This window comes from Polyodon spathula, chromosome 30 (genome assembly GCF_017654505.1).
Source record: "Polyodon spathula isolate WHYD16114869_AA chromosome 30, ASM1765450v1, whole genome shotgun sequence".
Lineage (NCBI taxonomy): Eukaryota > Metazoa > Chordata > Actinopteri > Acipenseriformes > Polyodontidae > Polyodon > Polyodon spathula.
In genome coordinates, this window is record NC_054563.1 from 1143046 (window position 1) to 1165962 (window position 22917).

At 43.7% G+C, this 22917-nt stretch overlaps 2 protein-coding genes across 6 annotated transcripts in view; one reads left to right on the forward strand and one right to left on the reverse strand.

The window, feature by feature from the left end:
• The window catches only part of wasf3b (WASP family member 3b), a 28199-nt gene extending 15657 nt beyond the window's left edge, over positions 1 to 12542 (forward strand). For 3 of the 4 annotated variants that reach the window (XM_041233231.1, XM_041233230.1, XM_041233232.1), the window contains exons 4-9: positions 1223 to 1376; positions 1549 to 1666; positions 2860 to 3053; positions 7456 to 7788; positions 9142 to 9464; positions 10376 to 12542. In XM_041233231.1, coding sequence (XP_041089165.1) covers positions 1223 to 1376; positions 1549 to 1666; positions 2860 to 3053; positions 7456 to 7788; positions 9142 to 9464; positions 10376 to 10533 — 1280 coding nt within the window. In that variant the 3' untranslated portion in view covers positions 10534 to 12542. Of the gene's footprint in view, positions 1 to 1222; positions 1377 to 1548; positions 1667 to 2859; positions 3054 to 6230; positions 6383 to 7455; positions 7789 to 9141; positions 9465 to 10375 lie in introns of all 4 variants that reach the window. The other variant, XM_041233234.1, reaches the window with a different exon arrangement.
• Positions 12543 to 17222: 4680 nt separating this feature from the next.
• On the reverse strand, positions 17223 to 21730 carry gpr12 (G protein-coupled receptor 12). 2 transcript variants are annotated; one of them, XM_041233237.1, is made up of 2 exons: positions 21439 to 21730; positions 17223 to 20670 (listed from the first exon to the last, which is right to left on the reverse strand). In XM_041233237.1, the coding sequence occupies exon 2, from the start codon at positions 20656 to 20658 to the stop codon at positions 19669 to 19671; it is 990 nt and encodes a 329-aa protein (XP_041089171.1). In that variant the 5' UTR covers positions 20659 to 20670; positions 21439 to 21730; the 3' UTR covers positions 17223 to 19668. The 2 variants fall into 2 exon arrangements, with proteins under 2 accessions (XP_041089171.1, XP_041089172.1); XM_041233238.1 differs by lacking the exon at positions 21439 to 21730 and adding an exon at positions 21350 to 21438.
• Between the last annotated feature and the right edge of the window lie 1187 nt (positions 21731 to 22917).

Sequence of the window (22917 nt, forward strand, 5' to 3'; positions counted from 1 at the left end):
AGGCAACACTAGAACTGCTCTGGAAACTACTGTAGTCCACTGGAGAGAGTAATGAGGTTCGGCTTTTTGTTTGCCCTTTGTTGTTGAGCACTTTCTAGGGAAGAATGAGGATCTAAGGCATGTTTAATAGATTTTAATAGAAGTTAAGTGTGCAGAAGTGATTTGGTGGAACTCATCACTGGCCATCGACAGGTGTAATGTGCATAATAGCATCCACTCCTCCAAAATGCACTCCTCGGTGGTGAGATGTGTAGAAATGAATGCTTTATGAATACCATCAGAATGTTTCTGTTCAGAGCTTCCAAGCACCTGCTATAATGAAAGTAAGAAGTATTGCAGCTGATGGCTTTATGAAACGATAAGCTCACTAACCCTTCATCGCGTTTCGCAAGCAGAAAGCCACCAGACCTGGAAATTAATTCTTCTGGGGTGCAGTTTAATGCTTGGTGCTGTTTTGCTTCTCCGGTCTGAGCCAGTCAGGCAAAAGATTGCTTTTCCATTTGACCTTTTAGAATAGAAACCAGCACCAATGCATTCTACAGGAGCCCCTCCCAGTCTATCTGATTCTTCAGCAGAATGCTTTCAGAGGGACAGGGCAGAGTTTGTGCTGCAGTTCAAAAGGAAAAAACCACCCTGGAGGAGGTGTGACCCCTCTGTGGTGTTTGTTTGTTTAACTGTGCATGGCAGACACTGTTATTTCAAGAGGGTGCATTATTAGTGTTCCGCTCAGACACCATTAACTAGTGTATGAAGCTGAAGCATGAGCTGGCCATGCGCGTCTTGCTTTCTATCAAGCCCTCTGAAATAGTAATAGTGTCTGAGACGTTCTATTTTAATGATCTAAACTGTTGAGAATCTTAATACCACCGTTCTTTAACTCCAGCAGGGTTTTTCCTCCTGGGGTGATTCATTGACCTCCTTTTGACAAACAGTACATGTAAAATACGGTACTTTTTATTTTAGGACTTCTGCATTATTCCCTTTGTATACGATGCATTTACAAAGAATGTTACGTGGGGGAGATATACATTTTGGTTATGATTAGGTTGAAAAAAAAGAAAAGTTTTTATTTTATTTATAAACTTCAGTTCCTGTCTGTGGACAGTCAGTATGTCTTTGCCTACCCCTCCTAACCCAAAGCTGTTGTTTGATAGTTTGACTGCGCTGTGCTGACTTTCTTGTCCAGACTCACATCTGTATGTTTTTGTTGTTTGTTTCTCAGTCTCCCTCCAGGACATCAACATGCGGAAAGCCTTCAAGAGCTCCAGGACCCAGGACCAGCAGGCTGTGTCAAAGAACAGCATTCCCAACCCTGTGGTGGAGATCTACAACCAGAGTGACAAGCCCCCGCCCCTCAACATCCTGTCTCCTTACAGGTGTGTGTGTGTGTGTGTGTGTGTGTGTGTGTGTGTGTGCGCTCAGTCAGCGTGGCTCAGCACGAGCCCAGCAACAGCAGGGTGACGGAATCCGATGCTCGGAGCGACAGCATGGCATCGTGAACTTTCAATTTGTAGCACACTGCTAATAGCATGCCCTTTTCTATTTCAGAGACGACAAGAAAGATGGCCTCAAGTTCTACACAGATCCATCGTATTTCTTTGACCTCTGGAAGGAGAAGATGCTGCAAGACACTGAGGACAAGAGGAAGGAGAAGAGGAGGCAGAAGGTAAAGGAAAGAAACGAGCGCTCTGCTCCTCTTCGGCACTGCTTCTCCGTGCTCTGCCCCTGCACTGCTCTGCCCCTGTACTGCTCTGCCCCTGTTCTGCTCTGCCCCTGTACTGCTCTCCTCTTTTACGAAAGTTCTGATCACCACTTGGTCTTTAACTTCTCACAGTAAACTAATTCCATGGGCTCCTGCAAATTTGCACCTCCTGCATGCAATATACATTTGCCAATATATATATATATATATAAAACACAGGTAATATGATTGAACAGAGCTACAGAACAGGAAAATAACAACATGGGTCATAAAGCAGGGCGGGCATTTCTTCATTAAATCTAACCCTTAGTATTAACCCTTTACGGTCCTATGTTGGACCAGGTGCCGCATTACAATTTTCCCTTTCCAGTCCGATGTTGGACCCTGTCCAACATCATCAAAAAGATGTAAAGCGCAGGTCTCTAGTCATTTTTTCTCCGGAAAAAAACGAGAAAACCTTTCAATGGCCAAGTGAGACCGATAGGATCTGATAGCCCCATGCACCACAGAGATAACATGGACATAAACAAAGGAGGTAGCTGCTCCTGCATCCAGCATTCAAAGAATATCACAGACATTTGCAGAGCTTTTTGAGATGTTGTAGTAATAAAATAATGACTTGGATCACATTACTGAGGAGTTTGGTGATAAAACAAGTGATCAGGAGAGGATTTATCAGTATGCACGTCTATAAAGAGGTATGTAAAAAATACAGCGAACAAGAGGTGTGGCTTGGCTGGAGATACAGTACTGAGTGTCCTTTTGCGATTCAGTGCCTTTTAAACCTGTTTTACTCTGAAAAAAATTTTTTTAATGGAGTTTGTAAAATAAACAGCGCGTGTGAAAATAATTTGGACCTGACGCGCCTGACAAGTGCTGAATAAATGGACCACAAAGGGTTAATACAAGCTTTCATATATAGATCGATAGATACAATAGATCGATAGATATATGTATGTATAGACAGACAGATATATGTCCACTCCGCCCCCAAAAAAAGAAACTGGTTGTTATCAGTCAGATTTCAAACCAAAATTTGAGCCCCTTTTTGCATGTATTTCTCTACACTAACAGCAGTTTTGACCACTTGCTTTTTTTTCATCTCGGCATGCTCCTCTCCCTCTCTCCCTCTCCTCTCCTTCTCCTTCTCCGCTCAGGAGCAGAAGCGTGTAGACGGCTCCAGTACTGGCACTGGCACCTCCCGGGAGGTGAAGAATGTTCGGAAAGCCCGGAACAGGCGGCAGGAGTGGAATATGATGGCGTACGACAAAGAGCTCAGACCTGACAACAGGCTGTCTCAGAACATCTACCATGGCGCGTCTTCAGAGGGATCTATGTCCCCAGATAATAGGTCTGTGTGTGTGTGTGTCTGCCACGCCAGTCTGCACTGGGGCCCCTCCACACAGCCAGCCTCCACAGAGAGCTGGGGCAAAGGCTGCTCCCTGAGCCTGCAGTTACAATTAGTAGCACACTCTCACTCACACACACACACACACTCACTCGCACATACACACACACTCACACACACACACACACACACACACACACACACACACACACACACACACACACACACACACACACACACACACACACACACACACACACACTCACACACACACACACACACACACACACACACACACACACACACTCACACACACACACACACACACACACTCACACACACACACACACACACACACACACACACACACACATCACACACACACACACGCTTTTCTTCACACACACACACACTGGTCTCACACACATGTACACATACACACTGCACACACACACACACACACTCACTCACTCACTCACACACACACACACACACACACTCACTCACTCACACACATGCACACTCACTCACACACACACACACTCACTCACACACATGCACACTCACTCACACTGAGAGACACACACTCATTCACATACATACATGCACACACACACAGCGCTTTTCTTAATACTATAAAGCAGTGGTCTGTCACACATGTACACATACAACACTGCATAAAACCTTTCAATTTTTACATATAAAAAATAATTATAGCAGATATAATTGTGAAGGAAATCATGTTTAAATTATGTACGGTGTCTTATACTTTGGCAGCCCACTGTTGATTCTCACAGTTTTTTTAACATTGCGATCCTTATTCTAGACACACATCAATACATAGTGTCTTTCAAATGGAGAGGAAATGCGGCTTTTTAAAGAACGGGCAGCAATAGTGTGGACAGTTGTGAACTTGAAGGTTGTTTTTGCTCTGCAGTGTTTCAGTATGTCCCTGACCTTGATTCTGGAATGTAAGGCAGAGCCAAGGAAAGGAATGGGAATCAAGGGCAGCAAAACACTCTGTCATGAGATCTCCTCCTATAATACAGTTCATCCAAAACACCAGGCTGAGACTGAACACACCCAGTGCAGACCTGCAGTACAAGCACAGCGATACCAGGCTGAGACTGAACACACCCAGTGCAGACCTGCAGTACAAGCACAGCGATACCAGGCTGAGACTGAACACACCCAGTGCAGACCTGCAGTACAAGCACAGCGATACCAGGCTGAGACTGAACACACCCAGTGCAGACCTGCAGTACAAGCACAGCGATACCAGGCTGAGACTGAACACACCCAGTGCAGACCTGCAGTACAAGCACAGCGATACCAGGCTGAGACTGAACACACCCAGTGCAGACCTGCAGTACAAGCACAGCGATACCAGGCTGAGACTGAACACACCCAGTGCAGACCTGCAATACAAGCACAGTGATACCAGGCAGCGCTTGCGTGTCTTAGTTGCAGCGTGTGCTGCAACGTTGTCGGGTTGGGGTTCGCAAAATCGTTACAACTTGAACGTTACAAAAGTCGCGGGTGCAAGCGTTGGGTGAAACTACTTTTATTCTAAGTTTTGGAAGTTGTTCCAAAGGAACAGTACTTGAGAACAATCGAGAGTGCAGTGCTCAAGTGGGACAGTGCAAAGTGTTTTCCACTTTAAAAAAAAAAAAAAAAAAAAAAAAAAAAAATTAAAAAATGCACGACTGGGCATTAAAAACACCCAGCGCTGTTTCTAACGAGTTCTGAAATCTCCAAAGTAATTTTCCCCATTCCAGGTCAGGTGAGATGAGGTGGTGTGTGTCTCGTTAGCAGCTTGAGTCTAGCTGGCAACCAGACAGGCTGACTCACACCGTGACTCGTTCCCTCGGGGTCACACCTCATGAGTCTTGCCAAGCTTTTATATGGAAAATGGATATTTTGGCTGCTTGTCTTTACCCCTAACTGCAAACTTACCATAAGGGGAGCCCTGTGTGGTGGCAGGGAATTAACACAAAATATGTACCTTGTAAGAGGGTCGTATGAAACCTTTCACCCACTCAGTAAAAGTTTAAGAATGCACTGGTAGAGGCTGCAGTGAATAAGAGTCTTCCGGTCCTGAGGACACGACATCTTAAAACCTGGTAGCATTAAACTCTTTGACACTGAAACCTTGTGTACAGGACGGAGAAAGAGAACTCCACTCTCACACTGCAGAGCGCTCTAGCAGTATAGGAAAGAGAACTCCGCTCTCCACACTGCAGAGCGCTCTAGCAGTATAGGAAAGAGAACTCCGCTCTCCACACTGCAGAGCGCTCTAGCAGTATAGGAAAGAGAACTCCGCTCTCCACACTGCAGAGCGCTCTAGCAGTATAGGAAAGAGAACTCCGCTCTCCACACTGCAGAGCGCTCTAGCAGTATAGGAAAGAGAACTCCACTCTCCACACTGCAGAGCGCTCTAGCAGTATAGGAAAGAGAACTCCGCTCTCCACACTGCAGAGCGCTCTAGCAGTATAGGAAAGAGAACTCCACTCTCACACAGAGCGCTCTGCAGAGCGCTCTAGCAGAGAACTCCGCTCTCAACACTGCAGAGCGCTCTAGCAGTAGAAAGAGAACTCCTGCAGAGCGCTCTAGCAGTATAGGAAAGAGAACTCCGCTCTCCACACTGCAGAGCGCTCTAGCAGTATAGGAAAGAGAACTCCGCTCTCCACACTGCATACCAGTAAATTAATCTAATATTCTGATGTGAATATGTATCAGTGCCCATTTGTATTTATTTTTCAGTAGAATTAGTTACCGTAGGTTAGTCTTTGCTGAATTTACTTGGAGCTGACAAAGTGTCAGGGTTACACAGTTGCAATTCTGTGCAATTCTTTTTATTTGAAATATTTAAACAACATGAATAATGCGTAATGCAATTTTTTTTTCAAGTATATATTTTTGTAGGAATTGACCGGAGGTGATAACAGTAAAGGAAACTTAACAATCGCAGATCAATACTAAGCGAGATTAAAGCCCCACACAGCAGATTGTAGGACGCACGTGTGTTAAAACTCCTTGCGCTGGCTGTCATTTTCACACTTCTTGCTCTTTGAGCTCTGTTTCTTGCAGCCTGTCTGCCTGCTTGCTTTAAAGCGTTGCTGATATTCACACACATACACATGCTTTATCGTTTCCTAAATGTCAGCCCTTTTACCCCAGAGAGAGAGGCACAAGTTGAACCTGACCCGCAATCTGCAAGTAAGCGTGCGCAGAGTGCGCACCAGGAAAGACGAGTGGGAGAGAATGAAAATGGGCAGAGAGTTCATGAGTGAGACCAAGAAACGGGAGCTCCAGGGGAGCGCCACAGACGGGTTTGCGTTCTGATTTATTCTTACTGCTCCTCCTCCGTTCCTGGCACCAGCCTTGCATCTCTGTCTCAACAATGATAACAGTAATAATAATACACGTGCGCTTCCACACTCTCTGTCCGCACGGCGCTCTGTTTCTTTGTGTGGGCTGTTCTCCAGTTTCTCTGCATGTTGTGTTTGCATGTCACTACATCATACTCATGAACCAGCCTTTTTATTACAGCCGGGGCACCCCCCTGCTGTGCTTTGTTGGCATTGCAAAGGAGCTTGGCTTTTGCATGAACTCTCTGTTAGACTGAATTCAAATACGCAAACAAACAAACAATAAAACACACTCTATGTACTTTGATTGACCCTCCGCACTGTGGGCCTTGGCTCATTAACCCTTTCAATCTTACAGAAGGGCACAGGGCTAACAAAACCGCTCCAGTTAGGTTCATTTTCAACTCACAGTGGGTTCAGCATAGCACCCAAAACAGATCTGAAATCAATTTGATTTGACAGCAACCCATTGGAGCTCCTTCTTAAGCCCCAGCCTCTACGAGACTGAACATAGAGATGCAACCTTTTAAACACACTGGCATCCGTTAAACCACAATAAAGAACTGATTGGTGCGCCAATCAAAACCCATGTTTCCAGATTCTCACATGGAAATGGAAACATTTTAAACGAAAGCCCCTTTGCTGGGTCCAGGTCATATCCACACACTTAACAACTAATACAAACAAACACATTTAAATCTGGAAATAAAGAGAATACTGTTGATGGAATTGTTGTGCACATTTATACTGTAGAATATGGAAGTGAATGAAAACAACACGAAATAAACCCCCAAAGCAAGCCCTGTTTCCAGAGGGGTTTGCACCCTGTCACAGGGACTGCATGCTGAATGAGCTCCTGTCCTCTTTGGCAGGAGCACCGGTCGCTCTACTAAGCAAAGGCTGTCCTGGTCTTGCCATTATGATTTTTCCAATGGTTTATAATGCGTCTGTGTCTTTTCAGTCACTGTTTACTGTGACTCGAGCCTTATCTGTACTGGTCTGTTTCTCTCTCTCCTGCCCCACTCCTCCTGCAGGTCTCATGGGTCGGATATCACTGATTTTTCCTACCCTGCCACTCCGAGCCACTCTGCCCACCTCAACCATCTTCAGCAGCAGCAGCAGCAGCAGCAGCAGCAGCAGCAGCAGCAGCAGGCGGCTATAGCAGCCCTAGCAGCCTCCTACCTGACCGGGGAGAGTCAGCAGCACCTGATGAATGCCAGCCAGGCCCTGGAGCATGACTACCGGCCCTCGGCTCCAGGGTACAAGCAGGGGACCCTGAGCCGGCCCCAGCAGCCCCCTCCTCCCCCCCCTCCCAACCCCGACGGGACCCTCCATGCAGCTCTGCAGCCCCCACCTGCTGACTACAGGTAGGCAGTTCATTTAGAACGAAGAAGGGAAGGGAGGGACTGGGGATTTAACATCTTGCAAGGAGTTGACAAGGTTCTGAAACCTGGGTAGAAATAAAGAGGAGGCTCAGGAGACAGAGGGAAGGAGACATGTCTTCACACAGAGAGTGGTGAGGGGATGGAATGGGTTGCCAAGGGTTACCGAGCCATGTTGGTGATCCTTCAGACCTGACTTGATGAAGTTTTCAATGAGCTCCTGGGAACTGGGCAAGCAGTGATGGGTTGAATGGCCTCTCCTTCATGAATTGTATTATATTCTAAAGTTTATTTATTTATTTACTTCCACTGTTTTATATAATAATTACATTAACACCTGAAGGTAGTTTTGTTTTTGGCAGCGGCCCCTGTCTGTACATCGAATTGAATAGAACAACCACAACACATTTCAAGGAGCTCCACAGCGTGGTCACTGTTGATAATACAGTCTGTGCTTTAGAGAGCACAGCACGGCCCCTCCGAGGAGCTCAGTTGGATCTTAGTTATGTAACAACCAGGAGTGTAGCAGCGTTCCCAGTACAAAACTAAAATAGCTTCATTTCACTGCATTTGAAGTATAAATTGCATGAATAAATTGAGGGTGTTTATTGGGCTAAGGGCAGATTCATTTTTGATCTCAGTTTCAATGTGAGCTGTGATCTAATTAGCACTTCTCATTGAAGTTTGCAGTTCTCTGCTTATGTAATGGTTTCTTCAGTGAATTAGCGTATCCTCAGGTCTTGGCTATTTTGCATTAATTATCATCAAAACTGAGAGATTAGCATCTTTCAGTGGATAATAACATTTTTTTATTTACATTTTCAGTCCTTTGAACAACTTCATGGAATAAATTTCGAAGTTGAAACGAACATGAAGTTTAGCCCAGTTTTCTTAGACGTCCCTCTTTTGTGTGAATGATCTTGTATCGCCAGCGTTCCTCTGAATTTAGACAGTAGACTGCTTGGTTTGTGCACTCATGCATATGAAGTGGACGGTGCGGTATATAAGACCTTGAGAAGTCAGCTGGTAGAGCCTCTGCATTCCAGAATCCCACTTCTTTAAGGCAGGGCAGACACCCTACAGAATAAGAGATGGTTAGAAGAAGACCACTTTGATCATTACGCCACGCTTTAACCAAACCGTTACCTTAAGATACGACTCAGTTGTTTGTCACATGTAGGCTTGCATTGTGCTGAGCAGGGCAGCTCCTTTGTCTCCTCTTGAAACTTAAATGCCGTAGCAGTAAAAGGCTATCGGAAAGCGTTCGTAGGAAGATGTTTATTGCTCTGTGTATCTTTTAATGCAGCTCCTAACCCGCTGCTCTCCTGTGTCCTCCAGCATGTCCACGGCTCAGATGATGGAATACTATGGCATTGCCGGGCCGCCCCCTCCCCCTCCTGCCCCTCTCATCCCGTCCGCTCAGACAGCCTTCGTCAGCCCCATGCAAGTGCCATCTCCTCCCCCCGGCGGGTATGCCCCGCCTCCTCCCCCGCCTCCTGGACCCATGGTGGTGGCTCCACCCCCTCCTGGACCACCCCCTCTCCCCCCGCCCAGCTTTACCCAGACTCCCTCCCCCCTGCACGAGGGGAAGAGGCATGAGGCAAGCAGCCAGCAACCCGCCAGCGACGCACGGAGCGACCTGCTCGCAGCCATCCGCATGGGTGAGTCGACTCAGCACTGTCAGCAACCAGGCAGTGCTTGGGTACATGGCCAGACGTGTACAAATCAAAGGAGGTTATGATGAGGTTGTATAACACAACGAAGAGTAAACAGACTCATTCTAGGGCTTCAAGGAATGAGCTACAAAGACAGGTTGAAGGTACTGTCTTCAGCTTAGAACAAAGAAGAATTAGGAGAGGTGTTGTGGGGAGGCTTGATTGAAGCGCATCAGAAACCAGGCATGGTTGGTTTACCAGTTTGTTTATCTTTAACTGTGCTTCTTTGAATTAAGCAGCCACCCGCCGCCTGTGTCTGTGCAGCTGAAACTGATCTGCAGCTTGCCCAGTAACTAAAATAGCTTCATTATGCTGCATTTGGAGTCATGTAGCACAGTTAAATGGCATGATAATGACACCATAACAGCCTAACAGCCACCAGGGGGCAGTGCTGTTTCACAAATTAAATTGAGCGTGTGAAATAGGAATCTAGACAAATCTGAAAGGAAGTCCTGCTTGTTATCATCATGAACAAGGATTCTAGTTACCGTGCCCTCTTGGGGTTGTTCATGTTAAACTCCCTCTGTTGTAAACACTGTAGACTACTGCAGTAAAATGCCCTGCTCAGACTAAGTTGCATTTCTTATAGTTTTATTTATATATATATATATATATATATATATATAATATATATATATATATATATATATATAATCTCTGAAATGGCTCCTATTGCAGTTTCACCCATTCCAGGTTTTACTGTGAGCTTTATCAGCCACATTGTTCAGGTAACAAGCTCAGGTGTGTCTTATTAAACTCCCAGTGGAACCAGTCATGCACCAATCTGCCCTGCAGTGGGAGTCGTGTTTCCGTCCCTGTAAGGCTAGCAGCTACTCTGACCCGGTCTCTCCTCTCAGGAATCCAGTTGAAGAAGGGGCAAGAGCAGCGGGAGCAGGAGGCTAAGAGGGAGCCGGTGGGGAACGACGTGGCCACTATCCTGTCCAGACGCATCGCCGTGGAGTACAGCGACTCTGACGACGACTCCGAGTTCGAGGAGAACGAGTGGTCGGACTGAGAGCGGAGCAGGAAGGAGCCCCTGGGAGACCTGCGCTCCACACTCCTGACAAACCCGGAGGCACCGCCGGGATTACTGCTCTAAACAGCGGTCAGATCAATACAGCTGAATAGAACAGCAGTGTATGCAAATAGAAAACCCCATTTACTAACCAAGCACAAGATGAACAAGATGATAGTGTTAAAGGGTTATTCATTTAAGCAGGTCTCCCCTCCCACACTAGCTCCATACATCTCAGATGGCAGGTCAGGTCACCAGAAAGTAGTTTTTTTTTTTTTTTTTTTTACTAGTGCCAACAGTCACCCAAGCCATCGCCAGCTAAGTATTGGGCAGTCAAGTGTAGTGACAGACAGGTATTTGGATATCAGTATTCCTGGTTTTGTTTTATGATCTAAAAGTCCATCTGTCCGTCCGTCCATCCCCAACCCAGCTACTGTAGATTGCATATGGTTGTTGAAAATACCCAGGCATGCATGTATCTGTGTAAGGACGCCCTTCTGCAACAATTGAACAAAGTTTCAGTACAGCGACGAAACAGTGCAAGGCTTCAGTTTTACAGGGTTTCATATAAATGTGTTTTACAAGGTTTGAGATAAATGTGACCGTTTTCTTAGCTTTTCTTACTGTAGTTTCACTGTCCGCTTCTGTAAAAGCGCTTGCCCTGATGATACAAAAGCGTGCAAGAAATGAGTTCACTGAGTTAAATTTGATTATCATGGTGATTTATTATGTATTTAATACAGTAGAATTATAACTGATAAATCGAAAAATACCATGTTAAAAAGCATATTGAAACAACCCCTGGCTTCTGCCAGCATCAGGTAGCACCCTTCTATCAGTGCTGTAATATTAATTCAGTGTAATGTTGGCAGGCTATTAATGATTAGTGACAGAGTGCTTGAAATGTTAAGAAAGCCAATACTCACACTTTATAGTACAATCTCTTTTTTCTGTTTTACAGCTAATCAAAATCAGCAGTGAAGTGGTGCGTATGTAGCATTATATAGCCACAGATGTGTCTAAATCTTACAAGGGCATTTCAATATTTCAGACGCTGGCTGTTTGTAAGAAACAGACCTCCACTAAAACTCGCTGAGGGAGAATTTCCTTTAGGAAAGTTAGTTTTTCTTTCAGTATTATTTAATTTGAGATCATGCTGGTAATAACCTGAAGTAAGGTTTGTATTCTGAGTATGTACAGCTACAAGGATTGCAGTTTGCATGGATTTAGTTTCACTAAATGATCACTAAAGTGCAGAAAGTAAACAGCTGTAGTTTGACACAAATAATACAGTGCCTGCTGTATGGTGCTCTACCCTGTTCAGAGTATGTGCTGTAATGGACCAGGGCTCTGGGAGAGCGTCACCCTGCAATGCTTGCACTGTATGTGAAGCCCCAAAGGCAGTTTCAAATGCACAGCTTTGAGCCTTCTTACTGTAAGGATTGTACTAACGTAAATGCAAGTGTATTCTCACAAACTTCTTCTGTATTCAGTGTTTGTTTTTAAATCAATGTATCTTAAAAAAAAAAAAAAAAAATCAGTTCTTAAAAGCTTTTAACAAAGTCTGATCAGCGGTTACCTTTAAAATGCATTTTGTTTCCTCTCATTAGATCAAACGGAAGGCTTTACAGCTCACGGCCTTGTCGCAGCGGCTGTTTTTATTTGATTGTTTTTCTGTTGGATGTATAGTTGATTATTTAAAATGTTATGGTAGAGTTAACGTTTGGGGAATCTTAAAAAAAAAAACGTAAGAATGGGCCGCAGTGAAATGTTAGTCCTTTGACTGGCTTTTTTTAATTGTATTTTTTATTTAGACACATTACAGTGAGTTGCATTGTAAGCAGTATGTTTTATTTGTGCTTCGAGGCTGTATTACACATTTCAAGTGATCCTTTGTGCAGTATGAGCTATCGTCAGCAGCGTTCTTGTCTTCAGGTCAGTGTTTGATTGTAAAACTGACTCTGAATCTGTAGAGGTGACTAACATGAATAAATCCCAATGTAACTTTTCATGTTGAGTTTTATTTCTCTTTGCCTGCCTGGCCTGTCAGGCCACATTCCCTGTACAGGTCAGCCTTATCATCCATATGCATGAGTTTGCATTATAAAACCCAATTTAAAAATAACTATTATTATTATTATTATTATTATTATTATTATTATTATTATTATTAGGGTGTAAATCTTTGCTTCATTACCCAATTCTAATAATGTAATATGTATTAGAATCAGAAACAGAGAGTGCATTGCTTAATTAACAATAACCATTTAAAAACCATGGTAATTGTGTGATAATGAATGGAGCAACACATCTGTGTTATATGCGTCTCTTTACAAACCAAATCTTCCCAGCAATTCACTGAGGAAGAAAAGGATTTCCATTTCAAATGCCGATATTGTAATAGATTAAAGATACAGGCTTTTATACTGGTAATGGGGAGCAGTGTGTTTGGAAGGACGCTTGTATAAACGATATCTACATATATGACTATATCGTACAGCTCCTAAAACCACAGACATGTTGGCTGTACAGTATACCGGATTATACAACAAATAAGTAATTGATTGTATTTCTTTCAGGTATGTATGCAGGGAATAGCACACACTTATGATATAGGCGCTACTGCTTTCATCCCTTTAAGTGACTTCACTGTGTGTCTATTGCAGTGTGTAGGAGACGTTCCTGTGCACGTACCTACCAATGGAACGATACGCAGCGTAAAAGAATATCCGCTACAAAGTGTCCTGAGGGCTTCCAGATACTGGCACCTCTAACCCAACACCAGTCCTAAAACCTAACCTCAAACCCAATACCCAACCCTAACCCTAACCCTTTCTTCAAACCCAGTACCCAACCCTAACCCTAAGCCTAACCCTTTCTTCAAACCCAATACCCAACCCTAACCCTAACCCTTTCTTCAAACGCAGTACCCAACCCTAACCCTAACCCTTTCTTCAAACCCAGTACCCAACCCTAACCCTAAGCCTAACCCTTTCTTCAAACCCAATACCCAACCCTAACCCTAACCCTTTCTTCAAACCCAGTACCCAACCCTAACCCTTTCGTCAAACCCAATTCCCAACCATTAAGAATCCTCTGATTCTCTCAGGACACTTTCTAGGGGATAGTCCTGTGTGGTGCCGTTTTTGCACAGATTAACTTGTTTTGCCACATTCTTATTTCCCAGGGGTATTGAATCTTATGCCGGCACACTTGTGGTGTTTTAAAATAGGAAGATGATTAGATCACAAAGTAATTATTTTATTAACATAAAAATACACATTAGGTAATAACCATATATATATATATATATATATATATGTACACGTTGCAAGAAATGTAAGACAAGAGTAGTACTGCTACCTTCTATAAAAAGAACTTTATTTTTTAAGACACAGTACATCATGTAATACAAAATTAACAATATTTCTGAAGTTATTTGTACGAACTGAAGCCATAAAAATTACAATGAATATCCTGAAAAAATAAACCCCACTGTTACACACATGTAATAACGTCTTAGTGCAGCTTGATATTATTATTATTATTATTATTTCGTTTCATTTTGCAGATGCGTAACCGGTTGTGCCATTTCTGTTTCGAATAAAGTGCATTTTCCCAGTTAGCTGCTAACACTTTTACACAAGGTGCTCCGCGGCGAGATCTGAACAATGTAACCCTTGCGCACACGCCACACTTCCGGCAGCTTCTATTTCAAAACATCCAGCAGTATGTAAAGTATGCGTGTACCATGCTGTTTATCCCTGACTCGATACAGAGAGCTCTTACAGAATTGAGAACAGATCCTCCTCGCCTCTTTGTACAGCTACACACTCAACGGTAACATTTACAGTAGGTTGCGTTTTATAAAAGCGACACTGACGACAGTGTGGAGTTTTGGCAAGCTACAGCCTTTCGACCTTGCTCTGCATCCTCAATTTACAAGCGAGTTTTATAATGCCCTTTATAGTAAGGTAGGAGACGTGGAATTTAGCAAGAAGCAGGCACTGACAAACAGTGGCTGGGATAGAAGCTGCAGTACTGCAGACGCCCAGCAAGTGTCACTATAAGGCAGTAAACTCTAGAATGGGTGTTTATAGAACGAGTGGTTAAATGAAAGAGGGAATAATAAAAATGGGGGTTGCAATTATTATTTTGTTTTTAATTTCCTGCTTTTAGCCAAAGATTATACCTGGAAGTTTGAAGTTGGAAGCCATGCATTCAATGACAAACACTTCATGGAACTCCTCAGTGTGAACCAGCTGTGGTCACCTATCTAGCACTGCAAGATGAAGAAGAAACGGTAACACTGTGACCATGCATAGTGGCTACATTGTAACCATGCATACTAGCATTGTAATGATGTGGAAGTACACATGCATTTACTAAGAAACTACGATGTAAATGCACAGTAATTAGAGACACTTCATGTACAGTGTTACCGAAGAAACAACAGCAACGTAATATCTTTACAGAAACACAATTTAAATTCCCAGCACCTCGCTAAGCTGCGTGGTTTTATTGGTCAGTCAAAGCTCCAGGAATCCAAGGCTAGCCACACTTGTAATGACTTTGGAGGTAACGCTTCATTGTGAGTGTCATAGTAAAAGTATTGAATTAATATGCAATTAATAGGGTTGCCACCAAAAGACACAGGCAGTGCAAGGAGGGGGGGTTAAAAGTGTAAACTTTTCTTTAGAAATATTCATGCACTAGGAAGCACTGATAATATTACTGCTGTAGTATTGACAACCCATTCAACTTTAAACTCTCTTTAGAAATCCTATATTCATGCACTAGGAAGCACTGATAATATTACTACTGTAGTATTGACAACCCATTCATATTGTGCGTCTATTACAGTAATATTGTATCCTGGTTTATCTAACTTGTGCTCAGTTTATGGTGCTGGTATTTAGTGTCCTGGGAAGGCATATTGAATTCCTGGGACACCGTCCTCAATTCCGGGATGATCCAGGGATAACAGGGACTGCTGGCAGCTCTAGCAATTTGCCATTTGCTGCAGTTGAGTTCCATGTTAATAGACAGTGAATAGATCTGCCATGCATGCGTCTATCTATCATTACACAGCCATTGGAGCTCCTGTTTCATGTGTATGTTTGGTGTGTTCCTGCTCCAGTAAAGATCACATACAAAGACTGTTGTGTAAAGCTGCTAATACCCTATTCACACGATCATCAGTCTGAATACATGACTGTGAATGACAGTCATGTGGTTTAAATGCACATCATTTAGACAGTGTGGATATCTTATAGAATAATATCAGTAACGCTACATGAGTAGTCTTTGTAAGTCTCAAAAAACCTGCTCAACGTGCACATGAAATATGAGCTCCAGTGACAGTCTAATGACAGATACACACATGCATAGCATGTCTATTGACTGTTTATTAACATGGAACTCAACTGCAGCAAATGGTTCACTGGGTATTAATGAAATGGTTCTTTATGACTCTCACAATGATGCGCTGCCTGGTTTTGTTCAGGTAACTAATCCAAGAGTCTAATACCATGTGTTTACCATTCGTATGCTGTGACTAAACTTGCTTTAACTTTCAATTCAATTCAAAGGGTAAATGTCAATGCACGAAATGAAGCCCTTTCCCTTCCAGAAGTTTGCAGAAGGGAAGCCTTCACTTTATTGAGGTGGAATTTCCATTCCCAAATGAGCTCTTTTGAAGTTTTCACAAGGTGAAAGCACATTGACAGCTGTTCTGGAGGAGCTGGCTGGTTGTGTGTGTTAAGCATCTCGGTTAGACGACCGCATCAGCAGGTCGGCTTGTGGCATCCTTCAGATTGAACTGTACAGAATCTCCCTTATCAGTGACGGCCTTCCCTTTGAGCATTATGCCTTTAACAAGGGTCATTGCAATCTAGGAGGAGGGGTTACTGTCCAGCTCTCTCGTGACATCACAGGGAGAGGGGATTTTCCCTTTGAGCATCATGCCTTTAACGAGGGTCGTTGTAATCTAGGAGGCAGGGTTACTGCAGGAGAGCCCCTTCACTCAGATTCACGTTGAATACATCAGTCATGTGCCCTGAAGCAACCTGGAAAGAACCAGCAAGCCACTGACAACCTTTATGTTTTTCAGGCAACTGACAGAGCAGCGGAGAAGGGTTCTGTGCTTCAATATGTTTTTTCCATCAACGTACGCCTTTGTTTGTCCCGGCTTCTGTCCCAGTGGAAAAGAAAGCCTTCCATTACGAAACATTTCCAGTGAACTTCTCCAAAGCAATGAGGGAGCTTCGAGTGTGTAAAGCAGTTAGAAATTCATGTCTAGTACGTAGAAACCGGTTTGTAGTGTAAATACCCCCCTGGAATGACAGCTGACATCATCCTTTGATCATTTCTGCAGCCCTCTGGGACCGGGTTCAAACAAGGGAACTGACAGCTGGAGTTTGTGTGAGCGACACTGATATACAGCAGTGTGAAAATGTATTAGAGCACCTCAACATGTGTCACTGATATCCTTTATATACCCACCTGCACGAAAACCTCTGGGGGGGGATTTCCATCTTCACTCAGTAATCTGTGATATAGAAGCAATAGGCACTCACATGCTTTAATTGGCATCTAAAACAACTTCTAAAATGTTGTTTGTGGCTGAGTGTTCCTTTTCTCTTAATCATTTTAATTAATTGCATGTGTGGCCTATTAAAGTAATCAATTCAATTAGACAATAGCTAATTTGCCTATTTTGACAATTTTCTAAGAATTTCAGTTCCAGTGGTTTGATTTCATATGCGCAACAAATCAAAACGACAGAAGCAACGGGGTGTTCTAATAAATACCCTGCTGTACACAAAGCCTTGTGCACAAGGCCTTTGCAGAATGCACTCTATCCTGGAATCACATGGTAAAGTGCATGGAAGTGCTTTCTGATATCAGCTGGTGCTTGATGACACCCTCAGGTGTTTGGGTGGCTGTGTAAAGGTCTAAGCAAGAAAACAGGGATCTCTGTACAGCACAGGAGAACATGCATTGAAGAGCAAGCTGCACTGTGACTGTACAGAGTCTAATTCATGATAGCACTCAACATTCTGATATAGTATAGCTGCCTTTGATATGATCTGAGCTCAGAGTCATTGGATTACCACAATGTTAAATATATGTGCTTTGTGTAAATAAAAATAGTACTGTCTCTGATTCTAATGCCACACAGTATATTTCTAGTGCTCACAACGAAGGTCTAATTCATGCAGGCCCTTCATCTGTTTCGCTCAAGAGGGGAGCTTGTATTGATTCCCTTTGGTTTGGCTGAGTGGGAGTACTGTATTACTATTTCAATATTGCTGCAGTCCTTCAGTCACATTTCAAGTTTTTATCCAATACACTCAGAACATAACTGAACGCCTGACTGGGAGACTGAAATTGGAAAAACAATAAATATATTTTATTCACAAGAGAAGAAAGCAACCAGTAGAAGAGATCAATTGTGCTCTCGATTCAGTAACTTGTTAAACAGGACTGCAGTGTAAAGTGATGCTGCACTATAGTCTTGTTAAGACGTGAGGCGTATGTTTGCAATTCATATAAAATGCTATATCTTTAAAGAACATACATAGTTAATGGCTCAAAATCGACTTGTTAAAAGACCACTGGATTGAGCATTGGACTCCTACCTAACCCTCTAGTCAATAATTCAAATGGGAGAAGTGTGCTTACATTGTATCTGTGTGGCATATTTTGATTTATAAATCCCTACTGGCTTTAAACCAGGCTGACAGGCTGCTCTTCACAGCTTCTTGCATCAGTGCAAAATTCAACATTTTACAAAGTGGAATAAAGCAGCTTCCCATCTTCCATAGTGTACTCAAGCTGTCATTTACAGCCCTGGTTAGCTGGGCCCTGTTTATACAGTGTGCTGTAAGCTAATGTTCTTAGCAAAATGTATCAGTATGTTATTTGAATGCTAACGCATATTCTGATAGGAAACAGTGTTAGCCAGTATCGAGGGTAGTTGAAAGGCTACACATCTTACAGAACAGTTATAATCGCCTGCAGCATTAAAGAGATGCTTGTCAATTGTACATGAGCTATGATACAAAATATAAACCAAAATTTATACGATTTGCAAAACAGAATACCTCGACGTTCTAATATATATTTCTATACGTTGCTAAACAGGACACTGTGCTGCAATATGTTTGGCCTTCCAATAACTCTCTCTCTCTCTCTCTCTCTCTCTCTCTCTCTCTCTCTCTCTCTCTCTCTCTCTCTCTCTCTCTCTCTAGATTGTACACCACAAATATTAGTTTACAAGCATGTAGGACGAGCAATCTTTGTGAAAGTCTCCTAAGCTGTAGTGTGATGAAGGCGCTCGTCTAGTTTTAGCTGTCCTGCTCTCCTTGCTTTGTGGTTCCACATCGCTCCCCGCTCGCTGCACAAACCCTTGTGTGGATATGCTAATATGTTGCCTTACCGGTTTCTAAAATATATCTGTAATGCATGCTAAGCCCCCCTGTGAGACAGAAGCTGCCACCCCTCCTCGTGTGAATAATAACATGGATGCTTAAACTGCAGTGGCACAAGTGATGCCAGGGTATTGCAACACCTAACCTAACATTGCCATACACAGGAGTGACCAATCACATTCCTAGAGGGCTAGTCCACTCCAGGGTTTTTTTTTTTTTTTTTTACGAGCCAATCGGTGTCTTTTTACACGGATGTCTGCAGGCTACCGGCTTCTGGAGGAAGAAGACCAGCTCAGCAAATCTCGGCCCCCAAGCTTATTCGGCGCCTGGCCCATAGGGGTCGCCGCAGAGCAGTGAGGAGAAATCCACTCCAGATTTAACAGGCAAAATTAGATTATTAACTACTTCAGGGTTTGAATGGAGATTGTATTGGTTCAAACAATTTCTAACAAACACCAGGAGTGGAGTGGCCCTCCAGGACCGTGATTAGCCACCTAATGCAATGGGAAAGCTTTTACAATCCAAACCTTAAGCCCTTAATTTGTTTCCTACCTGGATTGAATTTGTAAATCATATAAAGCATCCTTTCATCAAAAAAATAACACACGTCATGGTCAGGTATTGCCCCAGAAACATAAAGCAGTGGCTTGCTGGTTTAGCTTCCGGTATTTGTGTTGCTGTCATGACTTGTTTTGTTACATTACACATCGCTCGGCGACCTTGCCCTTTGAGACACGCTAGCGGGGATGCACCCACAGCAGATGAGCCACAGGGCTTTCTGGATCTCCTGGTTTCGGAAAGCATAAATGACGGGGTTTATGATGGAGTTGTACGAGGCTGGCAACAGGGTAGCGTATGTGTAGATGGAAGGGTAGGTGTAATCGGCGATGAGGGAGTAGAGCGTGAAAGGCATCCAGCAAGCCGCGAATGTCCCCAGGATAATGGCCAGTGTGGAGACCCCTTTCCGGGTAGTCACGTAATGCGACGTGGCGAGGAAGTGGTGCTGGAGGGCGATCTGGTGGGCGTGGCGCATCACGATCTTGCAGATCTGCACGTAGAGCTGGAGCATGAGCCCGAACATGAGCAGGAAGGAGACGGACAGTGAGGCCACGTTGTTCTTGGTGAGGGGCCGGATGATGCTGCAAGTAGACTCATCCTGCAGGCAGTTCCACCCCATTACAGGGAGCAGACCCAGGCAGATGGAGGTCCCCCACAGCACGACGAGCATGACGTAGGTGAAAGTAACGGTCCTTTCTGAGTTGTAGGTCAGCGCGTAGTACAGGGAGAGGTAGCGGTCTATAGTGATGGCCAACAGGCTGCACACTGAAGCGGAGAACGAGGCCACCACCAGCCCCAGGGTGACCAGCTTGGCCGAGTCGGACTGCAGCAGGTAGGTGAAGATGAAGTTGATGACCAGCCCCAGACCGGCAAGCAGGTCAGCCAGTGCCAGGCTGCCGATGAGGAGGAACATGGGCGCCCGCAGGCTGGGGTTGTGGAATATTATCAGCACGACAATGGCGTTTTCGCAGGAGATGACGGTCCCGGAAGTGCAGAGAACAATGTCCCAGGGGTTGACGATGGGTTGGGGGTCTGCATTGAGGATGGGGTCCAGTGAAGACACCGCGGTGGAGACATTCTCAGAGGCACGGTCTAGACGCCAGCTTACATTAGCCTGCAACCCTTCATTCATTGTATTCAAAATCTAAAAGAAAATAAGAATAAGAATAAACTACAACAGCATTGCTTAGTTTTCTAAGATGCAACAAAACAATGTAAATACAACAACATCCATGTCATATGTATGAACACAAAGCAATACAAACAATTGCATTATTGATCTTTTATCAATAGTAAATGCATTAGTATTGACAGGCAAAGACAAGATAACTGGAAAACTGCAGCTATATAACAACGCTGCTTGCATAATGCAAAACCCTGCGGTATTATCATTAAATACATATATAACAGTGACACACAGACTGAAAACGAAATGCAGGCTATCGACACACCATACAAATATGAATATAAAACAACGATCAAAAGCAAATGGAATTCTCTTGAGGATTTCAACACATTTGATTGATTAGAAAAAAAGACACCTAGAATATAGGCTTGTAATAGTAATATAAACGAGCTCACTGTGCCCTGTCTTTTTACCATACTGTACACTATAGGGTATCTGTACATGAAGAACATGGACCGCTACACTACACCACAGCTGTAAATTAACCAGTCTTCAGCAAAACAAGCACACACAGCGTATTACCGACTGAAATGCATTCTCACTAATATTTAGTCTTCTCGGTAGAAGCGCACTCTCTCTCTGTAAATGCAACATCAGCCATGGCCGTTTGATATATTACTGCGAAAATAATACACACCGTGCCATTACAAATATTAAAATCAGTAACAGACGACAGCGATCGCCGCAAGAACAAAACAACCCACGAATTTCACAGTAGTTTGGCACCTTGACACTTCCAGACAGAGACCACGCCAAAGCTTGTTTCTTCTAGGTATCGCTTCTACCTTCCCGCATCCTCTTTTTCGTGTTCTATAAATAACAAGAAAGGGACAGGTATCCTTCCGAGCTCCGGCGCGGTGCAAGGGCGGAGTTGAAATCCTTTGTGTGGCTGGCGATCAGCGGCTAGAGACCCGGTGGTATGTGCAGCATCGCTGAATGGGGATGTGAGGTGTAGTGCGCCGGAGTGCGGCTGGGAAGGGAGGGGGGGAACAGAAGGAGGATAACAGCAGGATCATCACACTACCTGCTTGCACACAGCACAGAAAGAAACGTCACGACGAGTTGATATAGCACAGTCTCCCTGGAGAATTCCTCTCCGGCTCCTTACAAGAAGGGGATTTCAATAACAATGTGAGTTTTAGCTTGTGTGAATACAATGTGAGATGTATAGAGAGAGCTGTAATTAACAAGCAGCTTATCGGCAAGTAATTGTATCGGATATTTTCATCTTTTTCTTATTTAATGTTTACTAATAAAGGTATATTCAAAAAGTGATACACACACACACACACACACACACACACACACACCCCAAAAGAACAGTGATTAATGTGATGCATTGTGCATACACATATGTAGCATTGCAACGGGTGCATACTGTTGTAAACAATATATTATACAGTGAATTAAGCAAACATGGAATATACTGTATATCTCACCTTTTATTTTGATTCAGCAGCAACAGCATGACTAGGTAACCCATTCCATACCCTCATCTGTGTGTCAAGAAGTGTCTCCTAGCATCTGTTCTGTAAGTCTGCCTCCACTCCATTTAAAACTGTGTCTTCTAGTCCTGGTTTCTGTGCTGAGCTTAAAGTATTTGTTAATGTTAACAACTCCTTTTAAGATTTTCAAGACTTCAGTCACATCTTTAATATTGTTTGTCTTTGTTCTATGCTAAATAGATTTCATTGCCTTCACAGCTCCAGCCCTGGGGTTAGTCTGGGTGCTCTTCACTGGACTCTGTCATGGTTACAATCCCTTGTGTGTATTGTAGGGAGCAGAATTGCTTTGATGTGTTACTGAAAACAGGCACCCACCCTTTTCTTTCGTCAGAGATGTGGTGCATCTCCAGAAAGCCAGTGCTACATCATACAGGACTGTCTGGAGAGCGTCCACATCACTGCTAATGAAAACAGAACTGATTATTCACAGCAGTTGATTGTTTAAGGTTATCCTGTTGGTTTACTGTAACTTGATTAAGAGGCTCTGCTGACACAAGCACTCTGTATATGAAGTCCTGCTAGGCATTCAGCTTCGTCTTTTGCATGTCAAGATCTGATCCCTGTGCATGCCGCTAATGCAGCAACAGAATCTGACAGTGTTCAAAGCAGATGAAACCTTTTTTGATCCAACACCAAGGTAAAAGCATGAGCTTGTATTAGCTGCTTGGTATTCTCTGGGTTTCCATGCATACATTTAGTG

What these genes read in the sequence shown, in the direction of transcription:
- gpr12 (XM_041233237.1), bottom strand. Translation starts at nt 20,658, where the DNA reads ATGAATGAAGGGTTGCAGGCTAATGTAAGCTGGCGTCTAGACCGTGCC.